Below are 13,343 nucleotides of genomic sequence, written 5' to 3'. Positions count from 1 at the left end.
CCCTCTATCCCCTGCTTATGCAAGCACATTGTCTAAGATGGAAAAAAAACAAGCCATCAGTGATTGCCAGGAGTTAGTGGGGAGGAAGGGATAAATAGAAGGAGCACAGAGAATTTTTAGTACCATGAAACCACTCTGTGTGATATTATAATGGTGAATATATCTCATTATATATTTGTTCAAACCCATAGAATGTACAACACCAGAATAAACCCTGATGTAAATTATAGACTTTGGGTGATACTGATGTGTCATTGTAGGCTTATCAGTTGAAACAAATGTACTGCTCTGCTTGGGGATGTTCATAATGGGGGAGGCTCTGCAATATGCAGAGCATATTGGAGGGCAGGGGGTTTGTGGGAACTGTGTCCTTCTGCTCAATTTTGCTGTGAACCTAAATTAACTGCTCTAAAATATTGCCTATTTTAAAATAAACATACTAAGTCCCACTCTAAAAGACAAAAAATAAAATAATATATGCATATATGTTATTGCCTCTGAAAATCTTGCCCGAGGGCATCACCTGAATCTCATGCCTTCTTCGAGTTTCAGATACAGCCTGGTCAACTCCTAAGGGAAATTGCCTTCTTGTTTCTTAACCAAGTCAAAATAAATATCCAAGCCTCTCAGAAAAAAACTGCATGCTGCTTAGACATTTTAGACTAAGCTATAGTATGCAATGTAAATTTGTGTGTGTGTGCGCACGCGTGCATAAATTTTCTTCTTAAGTAGCTAGGAGTTGGATGGCAGGAGCTGATGCTTTTAACCTTTTTGGAAGTTCTCAGGATCTACCATAACACTGAACTCCTTGCACTGTGACAAAATGGAAAACCACTGCACAAAGGAGGCCCACACAGGAGGGCCCTGTACTCTTCCTCAATCTCTGAATTTGCTTCACTGAAAATTACTTGTTTGACTTCACTATTGACATACTGATGGATATCTTCGATATGATGATTTTGTGTTAATTTGGCTAGGCTTTGGTGTCTAGGTGTTTGTTCAAACACCAGTCTGGATGTGGTGAAGGTATTTTTTAGATGTGATTAACATTTAAATCTGTAGACTTTGAGTAAAACAGATTACTCTCCATAATGTGAATGGCCCTCATCCAGTCGGTTGAAGGCCTTAAGAACAAAGATGGAAATTTCTTGAAGATAGAGTTTTTAAAATTGCCATAGACACCCTGCTAGAGTTGCCAGCCTGTTGGCCTGCTCTACAGATTTCTAATTTGTCATCTCTCCAATTGTGTGGGGCAGTTTATTAAAATATATCTATTGGGGCACCTGGGTGGTTCAGTTGGTTGAGCCTGTGACTCCAGCTCAGGTCATGATCTCACAGTTTGTGAGTTCAAGCCCCATGTCAGTGCCACACTGATAGTGCGGAGCCTGCTTGGGATTCTCTCTCTTTCTGCCCCTACCCCACTTGTGTGCTCTCTCTCAAAAATAAACAAACTTTAAAAAAAACTAAAATACATGTATCTATCTCTGTGTCTCTGTTTTTCAAATGCGTATTTTTTATATATATTTTATATGGTGTGTGTGTGTGTGTGTGTGTATAAAATGTTATTTCTGTTCCTTTACAGAACTTTAACAGACTCCTTTTGCAAACAGCATGACCTCCCTTATCCATCCATTCTTTCCTAGCCACCTGACAAAACAAGCCTGAATGAACCCAACCACTAATTTTCTCCGCCTTCAACTTGGCAGCTGAGCACCGTTAAGAGTAAATCACTGTTCTCCCAGTTGTGATGCTACAAAGCAGACAACAGGGAGCTTGTCTTCAGGGTAGTAGGACAACGTGATTCATAATGTATATTTGGTCTTTGTCCTATTTCTAGCACAGATATCCTAAAGCCCTTAGGATTTCCTAAGTGATAAGAGCAATTAAGTGTCTTTTTTGAAAATTCCAGTGTAGCGGTGCCTGGGTGGCTTAGTCGGTTAGGCCTCCGACTTGGACTCAGGTCATGATCTCGAGGTCCATGAGTTTGAGCCCTGCTTCAGGCTCTGTGCTGACAGCTCAGAGCTAGGAGCCTGCTTAAGATTCTCTTTCTCTCTCCTCTCTCTCTCTCTCTTCCCACCCTTCCCCCACTCATGTTCTGTCTCAACAATAAATAAACATCTAAAAATTTTTTTTTTAATTCCAGTGTAGTTAATAGTGCTGTACTAGTTTCAGGTATACAATATAGTGATTCGGCAGTTCTGTGTAGTACTCCGTGCTCAAGATAAGTGTACTCTTAATCCTTTTCATCTATTTCACCCCCACCTACCCACCTCTCCTCAGGCAACCAGCTATTCTCTAAAGTTAAAAGTGTTTTTGGTTTGTCTCTAATAAAGGTGTCTTGGTATTCATAACAAACTCCTTTCAAACACACCTGATTTGATGTTAATGAGGTGACTTTCTGAACGTATCTCATAGGGGATAGTTGCCAGGGGAACTAAATACATGATTAGAGGGTTGACCATTCATTCCCATTGCCCTGACTCAGGAAGAGGAGGAGGCTACAGGTTAAATCAATAGGTAATGGCCAATGATTTAATCAATTATGCCTTAATAATTAAGCCTTTATAAAAACCCAGAAGGATGAGGTTTGGAGAGCTTCATTCTTGGCGACATGGAGATGAGGTGAGTGGTATGCCTGGAGAACATGATAGCTCCTTGCTCCCTTCCACGTACCTTGTCCTCTGCATTTCTTCCAGCTGGATGTTCTGAGTTAATTGTGTGGCGGATGGAAACTCCACACATTGAAGGTAGGGTCAAGGATAGTCAAAATCGCTTTTGAAATTATTATTTTTTTAAGAAATGACATTGACAACTGAGATAAATGGGGGATTAGGTGAAGAGAAGTGAAATTAGAATATAGCAACAAATGTGCAAAGGATCAGCAAGGTTCTAGGGTAGGCATTTGATATAGTGGACAGGAGAAGAGTAAAAAGGTAGTTGGGGAAACAGGTGTCTAAGACATGAAACTTGGGGCAGCTGGGTGGCTCAGTCAGTTAAGCATCTGACTCTTGATATCAGTGTTGTGACTTAAAGCCCCATGCTGGGCTCTGTGTTGGGCGTGAGATCTACTTAAAAACAAAAAACAACAACAACAAAAAAAAAAACCCTGAAACTCTGTTTTCAAGGTACTTAACTAGTATAAGAAGTCAAACTTAGAAATAATGTAGTTGGGGTGCATGAATGGCTTAGCTCAGTTAAGCATCAAAGTTTTGATCTCAGCTCGAGTCGATCTCAGGGTTGTGAGTTTAAACACTGCATTGGGTTCCATGGGCATGGAGCCTACTTAATGCAGCTGTTGCTAGCTTCTGTGAGAAATACAAGACCCCACTTGGGAAGGGTCCAAAGGCTTTTACCCTAGGGAAAAGCTAATATGCTAGCCTGTTACAGTTTTGTTTTGTGGCAGCAGACATGAGATTCCTGGGTCAAAGAGAAATTTATTATTCAAGGCAAAAGCAGTGGCCAGAGCTTCATTTATCAGTTCCCCCTGCCTCCCAAGTCCCACTGGGGTGATGGAGTCAGACAGAGATGGATGTCTGTGCATGCAGTAGGTTGTGTTACAGGAAAGAATACTAAGTTTGGGAGATTGGCTTTTATAGGAAATGGAAGCAAGCCTGCTCTTTGGGAAAGCATTACCTCAGCTCTGAAGATCCGTCACCCCAAACAACCCTGAAAAATGACCTGGATAAAAAGCAATCAATACCTTGTATTTTTGGCATGCCCAGCAAGAATTTGCAAGGACATTCAGGCCCATGGCAGAGTGTTCCTCCCAACAGTATGCTGGGTTCATGGGATGGTGGGGGAGGATAGGTAAATTCCAATACAAGGCTTGAAGAAAGGCATCAAGAAGGTGATGTTTAAGCTGTGTTTTCTTAAGAGGGGTAAATGTGCATCAAACAGGCACAGGGAGAAGAAAGGGTATTTCAGCCTGAGACCTAGCCAAAACACAGGTGTGGAAATTTGATAAGGGCTTGGTATATTCAGAAGATTTACTAGGGTCTCATCATAGCTGGAGCTTACAGGACCAGGTATGAGGAAGGGGGTGGGGGGAGCAGCGGCGCACTGACAGGGCTAGAAAGAGAACCATCTTGTTTACCTTGGTAAAGAGTCTGACTGTCCTCCTGCAGGCATTGAGGGACCACTGAAGGGGGTCTTAAGCAAGAGAATGTTATGGTTAATCTGGTTTATGTTTTAGAATGGTCACTCTAGATTACCAGCTAAAAATGGTGTCTTGAACACCGCCTTCTGCATTTGCTTCCTCTTAAGCCCCTTTGAAAATGATATTAAAGGGATTTAAGAGTCCTAAACTCTTAAGGATTAGAGGAAAAGATAAAATTCTGGAATCAAAAGCAAATGGTTCAGCTGATTTGGAAAAGTTGAATTTATATATATTTTGAGAGAGAGAGCGCATGTGGGTTGGGGTGGAGAAAGCATCCTAAACAGGCTCTGAGCTGTCAGTATGGAGCCCTACACAGGGCTCTATCCCATAAACTGTGAGATCATGACCTGAGCCAAAATCAAGATCGGACATGTAACCAACGGAACCACCCAGGAGCCCCTGGAAAAAGCTAAATTCTAAATCAGCAGAGAACAAAGGTAATAAACAATCCTATTTATATCACAGAACCCCTTAAAAACCTGAGAAGTTGGCTTCTGGAAAAGGGGCTGACAAGGGTAACTAAAAGGATTGGAAGGTCATTTAGGAATGAGTTATATCCTTATGCCGCTACTCATCACCCCTGCAGCTTAATTCTGAAGTCTTTTATTCATGAAAGAGTAAAACAATATTTTTGTGTTAGAGGATACCTGAAACAATTAAGTAAAAAAACTTATACTCAATTCTGAGACACATCCCTCCACCCCCACATACACCACAGCCCTTCTCTCAACTTGATTTTCAACGAACTTGTCCCACAGACTCTGTTTCCAATTGCTTTTAAATGTCCCACTTTTAAATATGTGCAGATAAGTCACAATTACCAAACACCCCAGGAAGCCTCTAACATGAAAGATAGTGTCTGAAATCAACTAAAGAAGAAAAAAGCATATCCTACAGGGGGAAAAACAAAAAAAGCTACCATTAATATCAGAGTTGAAAGATGATAATGAATAAAACCGACATCACTCTAGCAGCAATTCATAGTTGGAGCCAAGCAAGACTGGAAAAGCTTTAGGGAAAAGCTGACCAAGAAGACCTGAACTAAGGTAGCAGTAGTGGAAATGAAGATAAGAACAATTTTTAAATGCAGATTGTAGGTCCCTCTGTAGAAAACTAATTCAGAACCTCTGGGGACAGAGGTCCAGGAATCTGTAATCTGTTTAACATCACCACAGCAGCTAGACTTTGAGATTAGGGACTGGAGACCTAGGGTCTAATTGGGTATGGGGGGGGCGGGGTGTCTAGATTTCTTTACTGGCTGGGTGGATGATGGTGTCATTCTCAAATACAGAAACAAGTTTGGGAATACCCCCTTCCTCCTAAAAAAAAAAAAAAATGATAGTTTGAGTAGCCTGTGGTACGTCTGGGTGAAAGTATCAATGAGCAGGTGGAGCTATCCCTTGCTTGGATTACTGCTAGTTTCTTACCACTGACCCTTAAGGACACAGGGTGTCCCATGATTTTTCATGTATGGTTGTCCATGCTGGGCTGTTTTCTCAGTCCTTCAGCACACACACACCCCAAAACAACAACAACAAACTCAGCTATTGCAGAGAGTAAAAATAGCATTCTTGCCTTTGACACTTGTAATAATTTATGTCTCTAACGATAACTTGGAAACAAATTATTATTTAGGCATGTAGCTTTGGTCACTCTCTCCCACTCAGACCTGTTTTATTTATTGCTCCTATTAGTGAAAAATATTTTTAGTCATCGTTTAAAACCTGTCTCTTCCAATTATGTCTGTCTCAGCCTAATTATGACAGGGACCTCCTTTGCAGGCTTCGTTGCAGGAGTCACAATCTTCCCAAACGCTACTGCAGATTTCCAGACAATATAGAATGGATTAAGTCTTTTCTTTTTAATTTAACGTTTGTTTATTTTTGAGAGAGACAGAGTGTGAGCAGGGGAGGGGCAGCCAGAGAGGGAGACACAGAATCCAAAGCAGGCTCCAGGCTCTGTGTTGTCAGCACAGAGCCCCACGAGGGGCTCAAACTCACAAGCCGTGAGATCATGACCTAAACCGAAGTCGGACGCCTAACCTACTGAGCCACCCAGGCGGATTAAGTCCACTTTCTATTGCACTTCACAACTATTTCATCTTCCTTTACATCAACCCTAGGCAATATCTTTCTCTCCACTTTGTGGAAAAGGAGACACCGTCTCTGAATTAAAGTACTTTGCCCGAGTTTCTTGGTATAGCTCCACACTGGTCAGCTCCAACGTCTTTGAAAATCTTGCCCAAAACCCAGCGCGACCAAAACAGGTGCCTGAGCTGACAGCATTAGGCAAAAAGGCTGCCAGCTCTACTCCCAGGTTGGCCCAGCCCTCTCGGGAGGGGGCGGGGCAGTGAGACACTACCCGCTCTGGGTAGCTCCAGCTGACGTCATTGCAACAGCGACGCAGAAGATTTACGCGACAGCCTGCGCCTCTTAGATCCCAGCGGTCATTGCGGCCGGCAGGCTTTACGGCTTGGGTGTGGCTGCTCTTTCACATATGCGTGGTGAGGTCTCCGATTCAGCTTGTTGGAGGGTCAGGTTGCGCTCAGACCTCTGCCCCAACCCTCAGGCCAGGCCTTCTAAGTGAGTCTCGCAGGAGGTGGTGTCCAGCGGGGACTTGTGTGGGAGAAGTGAAGTAAGGTGAGGCCTGGCGCTACCTGTGCACAGATTGTTGAACTTCAGGGCCACTGCTTTGCTTCGGATGTGAGTCAGTGGCATCTGGCAGGTTGATGTGCAGACTAAAGTGACCTGTGTGATCTCTTCCTGAGTTGCCCAGCTTCGGACCCTCTGCCCCTTCTTTAGAAGAAAATAAGTGTGCCCCACCTCCTTACTAGGTTTGGAAGCTATAGAGTGCATTGTTATTCAATGTAGTTGTGTAATGGAAATTAAGAAGCCCATGGATGGGGAGGGGGGGAAGTTTCTAGATTATTTAACTGTCTTTAAGATAACTAATAACCTAGAGAGAGATCTCTGGAGCACGACAGTTTGTTGACAGTCTTAAGACCTTTGAAGACTAAATAGCAGCATCTACTGCTGTAAATGAAGTAGGGAATATCTTTAACTTCATGGTTCCATTACATGTGAATCTGCTAAACTTACTTGCTTCTTCCCCCCCCCCCCCCTTATAAGGGCTCAGAAATGTTTGGGTGTATAAAAGTATATAGTGTTCTTATATTTATTTGTTTATTCATTCATGTATTTGTTTTTTATTTTTTTTAAAAATGTTTATTCTTTGAGAGAAAGAACAAGCAGGGGAGGGGCAGAGAGAAAGGGAGACAGAATCCCAAGACCCTGGCTGTCAGCTCAGAGCTCAGTATGGGGCTCAGGCTCATCAACCCAACCGGGAGATCATGACCTGAGCCGAAACCAGAACTAGGATGCTCAGTGAGCCACCCAGATACCCCTCTTTTTTTTTTTTTTAAGTATAGTATTCTTTATTGGAGAGGATATTTATTTTATGATTCAGTTAATGAAAATGAAAACCTTGGAGAGTAGATTTTGCCTTAAGTGTGTAGCAACCCCTGGGAAACTGACAGTTAAAAGTAGAAAAACCTATTAATTGTATAGAGAGGTGTGGTAGCCTTGTAATTTGTCATAAAAATGGTGTATCTTCAGTTACCTTTATAATCTTGCCCCTTAACTTTGAAGTCAAGTATTTTGGAGTATAAAAATTAATCAGAATGTCCTCATGGAAAATTAAGTGCTATAATTGCTTTTGCATTAAAAAATGCAATTTTGGGGACACCTGGGTGGCTCAGGTGGTTAAGCGTCTGACTTCAGCTCAGGTCATGATCTCACAGTTCATGAATTCAAGCCCGCATCGGGCTCTATGCTGACAGGTCCGAACCTGGAGCCTGTTTCAGATTCTGTGTTTCCTTCTCTCTCTGGCCTTCTCTCTCTCTCTCTCTCTCTCTCTCTCTCTCTCTTTCTTTCTCTTTCTCTCTCTTTCTCTCAAAAAAATAGACATTAGAAAAATGCATTTTTTTGGCACATACACATAAGATTTTTATGAAAATGCCTTAGTATAATATAGGCAATTTGTTATTCACAGTGGGAGAGAGTAGCAGAAGGTATCCTTCTGTACTGACTATACCTTGTCAGGGATAAACTCATTTGGCATGATTAATGGATAGTATGGACAGTCATCTTTATATAATGATAATTTGTGTGCATGAGGAAGAGCTTAAAATTTTAATCTTGTATATTACAAAAGAAAATATTTATAGAAATGCTTACTAAAAATACTGTAAATACCAAAGATCTTTTATTTTTAAACTTTATATTTAGAAATCATAGCATTTTCAAACCTTATGGGTCTCAATAGTTATTGGTTCATTTTGCTCTTTTTTGTTCTCTAATTCACATCAATTAAATGACATGGGTGAAAGTTAATTTTATTTTTTATTTCTTTAAAAAAATTTTTTTTATGTTTATTTGCTTTTTGAGAGAAAGAGAGACAGAGTCGTGAGCAGGGGAGGGACAGAGAGAGGGAGACACAGAATCCGAAGCAGTCTCCAGGCTCTCAGCTGTCAGCACAGAGCCCGATGCAGGGCTTGAACTCACAGACTGAGAGATCATGACCTGAGCTGAAGTCGGACGCTTAACCGACTGAGCCACCCAGGCACCCCTTATTTTTTATTTCTTTTTTTATTAAAAAAATTTTTTTTAACATTTATTTTGTAGAGAAAGAGAGCGTGAGCAAGAGAGGGGCAAAGAGAGGGAGACACAGAATCGGAAACAGGCTCCAGGCTTTGAGCTGTCACCACAGAGCCCAACGTGGTGCTTGAACCCACGAGTGTTAAGATCATGATCTGAACTAAATTCGGCCGCCTAACCGACTGAGCGCCCCCCAAGAGTCCCTTTATTTCTTTTTTTAATTAAAAATTTTTATGTTTGTTTGTTTGTTTGTTTATTTATTTATTTTGGAGAGAGAATAACAGAGTGCAAGTCGGGGAGGGACAGAGAAAGAGGGAGACACAGGATCTGAAGCAGGCTCCAGGCTCTGAGTTGCCAGCACAGAGCCCAACGTGGGGCTCAAACTCACGAACCAGGAAATCATAACCTGAGATGTAGTCAGATGCTTAATTGATGGAGCCACCCAGGCTCCTCTATTTTTATTTCTTCAAAGTTTATTTTAAGAGGGAGAGAATCCCAAGCAACCACATTGTCAGTACAGAGCCCTACAAGGGGCTCAGTCCCATAACTGAGATCATGACCTGAGCTGGAATCAAGAGTCAGATGCTTTACTAATTGAGCCACTCAGACAACCTGGTTAATTTTATTTTGAATTAGTAATGAAATCAGTTCAAATAAATATGAACAAATAAACTTGAATAATTAAAATAGGCTACTGGGTAAATCTCATTTGCTTTTGAAATATGGAAAAGAGTTCACAGAAGAGAAAAAAATCACCTTGCCTTTCAAGGAAATACTAGTAATTGTTTCTTTTAAATCACTGATCCCTAAAGGGTTTTTTTGTTTGTTGGTTTGGTTTGTTTTGTTTTGATGAATTACTATTTCTACTCTGGGGTGCCTGCGTGGCTCAGTCAGTTAAGCATCCAACTTTGGCTCAGGTCATGATCTCCAGTTCATGAGTTTCAACCCCACATCAGACTCTGCTGTTAGCACAGAGCCTGCTTTAGATCCTCTGTCCCCCTCTTTCTTTGACCCTCCCCTGCTCGTGCATGTGTGCGAGCGCGTGGGTTCCCTTGCTCCCTCTCAAAAATAAACATTAAAAAAAAAACAAAACTAGAGGATAAAGAGCTTATTCAACAATTACAAAAGGGACTTGATGTGACCTCTGAAGTCTTATATAATATCATAGTTTATATACAGTGGACTAAAATTGGATCGATTTAGATAGATTTTCCTTTTTTCTATCAAAGGTTGACTTTGCTTTCACCTAAGTTCAGTTTCTAAAAGTATAGTTTATTTGTATTAATCTCTTCAAAGACATTTTGCAGGATTTTAACTACTTAATCTGGGATGGAAACCAAAGAAAAAATGAAAAGAAAATTAAGCATGTAGTGCTTTAAATTGTTTTTTTTTTTTCTTAATGTTTATTTATTCTTGAGAGAGAGAGACTGAGCATTAGTGGGGGAAGGGCAGAGAGAGAGGGAGAGACAGAATCCAAAACAGGCTCCAGCTCTGATCTGTCAGCACCAAGTCCGGCACGGGGCTTGAACCCATGAACTGTGAGATTATGACCGGAGCCGAAGTTGAACACTTAACTGAGCCACCCAGACACCCCTAAAGTGGGTTTTATTGGTTAATTTTTTATATGCATTTTTTACATTGTGGTAAGTTGAGAGAGAATTCTACATTTCTACCTGTTTCATTCTCATCTGTGTATACCACTCCTCTCCCAAATTTTCTTCCAGCTCAGACCTAGTGTTAGGTTGATAGTATCAAATTAATTTTCAACTCCTTGTTCTCAACATAGATACTTCCTAAATTCAGAGATTAATTATGTTTTTGATATAGTTGTTTTTGTGAGGAATGATTTATATTGAAGTTTCTCTCTCCCTTTTTCACCCTGCCATGTTCCCTAAAACTCCCTATCCCCATAATATTTCTGTATATAGGTGGAGTTCTCTGCTACCAATGAGGCTTCAATAAACCAGTGAAATGACTCTTCAGGAATTGGTACATCGGGCTGCCTCCATTTATTCAGATAAAATAGCTGTATGTTTTGATGAGTGTAACAACCAGCCTCCAGTTTATTACACCTATAAGTCTGTGGTTCATGCTGCTTCAGAATTATCAAATTTTCTACTATTACACTGTGACTTTCAAGGAATTCGGGAAGTTGGTCTCTACTGCCATCCTGGTATTAACTTACCCTCTTGGATTTTAGGGTAATTATTTTAATGCTGAATTTTTAGTTTTCTAACCTAATTTTTAATTCTTTAATACATAGAGTGTTGTATCTTACATAAAAATACAATAGTATACAGAATAGTGTTGCTTGGTCAGTTTTAGAGAGGCTAAAGAAGTTCGTATTTCCCAACAATTATTTTTAATCATTTAATTGATCTGAGTTTATTTAGGAGACAAGAAATTTTCATTAATAGAATATTTAAGTATCTCCAAAATATAAGGGCTTCATTTGTCTACCGAAAGAAAATGGTCATAAATTCGTTATATCAAAGCAAACAAGTATTTCAGAAATAACATGACCATTTTTTCTCCTGAGACTGAAGTTTAGGTACTCAAAGTATTCAGTAAATGAATGAATAAGTGAAGTTTTGGATGTTGGTCATAAAAAAATGAGCTATGGACTGAGGACACTAATTATTATTTGCAAAATGTTCATCATTAAGTTGTTATAGAATATTATCCTTATATAGTGATTTCTGTACTAGGGTTCTACAGTAAATAAAAGCTATTAAAGAAGTAGAAAAGTTGATGCTCATCCCATAATATGTGTGTTAGTAGATTAATGTATAAATGTAAAGCAAAAAAAGTTAAAATTTGGCTTCCATTCAATCATTGAAAAAATTTTATTGAAAATTTACTCTGTGCAAAAATCCATTGTCCCCAAAGTATACCTGAAAGTACTTTTTTTAGATTTTATTTTTAAGTAATCTCTACACCCAGTTTGGGGTTTGATTTCCCACAACCCCAGTATCAAGAGTCTTGTGCTCTACTGACTGAGCCAGACAAGCACCCTTACCTCAGAGTATTTTTGGTTAAAACAACTAACTGATTTTGGATCTTAAAGTGATAAAAATTTAATGGTGGATATTCTGCCTTAAAAACAAAATAGAAATAACTATAAGCAACGATGTGTCAACAAAAACATTGGCATTTCTGATATAGTCGTTGGTAAAGTACATAGGGAAATAGAAATACTTAAAGATGATTTTCAACAGATCTTCTCTGCTGAAGAAATGCTATTCTATACTCTTTATTTAGAATTCTCCAAGTCCCTGCTGCTTATGCTCCTATTGATCCAGATGCACCACCAGTGTTGTCAACTCATTTTATGAAAAAATGTAATCTAAGTTATATTCTTGTTGACAAACAGCAAATTAATGTAAGTGTGTGTATTTAAATTTGTGTGTGTGTTTATCTTTCAATTGAAGGGTGTGTGTGTACATTTCTACGTTTCCTAAATGTAGACATTTGGGTTGGATAATTGTTGTGAGGAGTGTCCTGTACATTATAGGTTATTTGAACAGCCTCCCTGGTTTCCACCCACTAAATGCCAGTAGCACTGCCTCGACCCCACCCCATCCCAGTTGTGACAATGAAAATTGTCTCCAGAAATGGCCAGATGTCTCCTGGAGGTACAATTCACCTCCTACACTCTATTGAGAAACACTGCCCTATAGCATGAAGGCTATATGCCCTAGACATATAATTACTGTGCATTATTTTGAATTTCCTTTCTCTTTCCAAAGTTGTTTCTAGGAAAATTTTATAATAATGGAAACCTTTTTTAAAATTTTATTTATTTTTGAGAGGGAGAGGGAAACAGGTACAGAGGGAGGGAGAGAGAGAATCCCAAGCAGGCCTTGAGCTGTCAGCGCAGACCCCAACATGGGGCTTGAACTCACAAACTGAGATTATGACCTGAGCCGAAATCACGAGTTGGATGCTCAACTGACTGAGCCACCCAGGTGCCCCAAAACCATATCTTTGTATATTTGTAGCAATTTGTAGTGATCAACAACATTAAAGAACAATAACCAGGCTTAGATTTTGAAAAAGAGATTGGCACTTAGAGTTTTCCAGAGAGGTCTAGTCTATTTTTTTAAAATGCCCATTTATTTTGAGAACACAAGCCGGGGAGGGGCAGAGAGAGGGAGAAAGAGAATCCCAAGCAGGCTGTATGCAGCCAGCACAGAGGTTGACATGGGGCTTGATCTCACAATCGAGTGAGATCATGACCTGAGCCGAAATCAAGAGTTGGACGCTTAACCAACAGAGCCAGTCAGGCACTTCCTAAATTTATTTTTTAATTTTTAAGTGACTGCCAACCAAATATGTAGCCAAGAGACATTGCTTTATGGGCAAGAGTTGGTTATTACATGTTCAGGAAGATCCAGCCCATGTTTCATTATTTCTTCATAAAATATTGTTTTACCAAAGAGGAGAAAAGAGCATTATAGAACATATATTCAGTTTAGCCTGTTTTTACCCATTTCCTAGCTGAACCAATTTGTATTTGAGGATAACTTAAA

The 13,343-nt window shown here is 40.0% G+C and overlaps 1 protein-coding gene across 4 annotated transcripts in view; it reads left to right on the top strand.

The window, feature by feature from the left end:
• The first annotated feature begins 6,514 nt into the window (after positions 1–6,514).
• AASDH (aminoadipate-semialdehyde dehydrogenase) overlaps positions 6,515–13,343 on the top strand; it is a 55,688-nt gene continuing 48,859 nt past the window's right edge. The window contains exons 1-3 of one of the 4 annotated variants that reach the window (XM_049630507.1): positions 6,517–6,738; positions 10,740–11,012; positions 12,073–12,193. In XM_049630507.1, the coding sequence (XP_049486464.1) occupies positions 10,783–11,012; positions 12,073–12,193 (351 nt within the window). In that variant the 5' untranslated portion in view covers positions 6,517–6,738; positions 10,740–10,782. Of the gene's footprint in view, positions 6,796–10,739; positions 11,013–12,072; positions 12,194–13,343 lie in introns of those variants that run through there. The other 3 variants (XM_049630506.1, XM_049630510.1, XM_049630509.1) reach the window with 3 other exon arrangements.

Source organism: Panthera uncia, chromosome B1 (genome assembly GCF_023721935.1).
Source record: "Panthera uncia isolate 11264 chromosome B1, Puncia_PCG_1.0, whole genome shotgun sequence".
In the NCBI taxonomy this organism is placed as follows: Eukaryota; Metazoa; Chordata; class Mammalia; order Carnivora; family Felidae; genus Panthera; species Panthera uncia.
The sequence above is the reverse complement of the archived record's forward strand: the minus strand, read 5'-3'. Positions and strand labels throughout refer to the sequence as shown.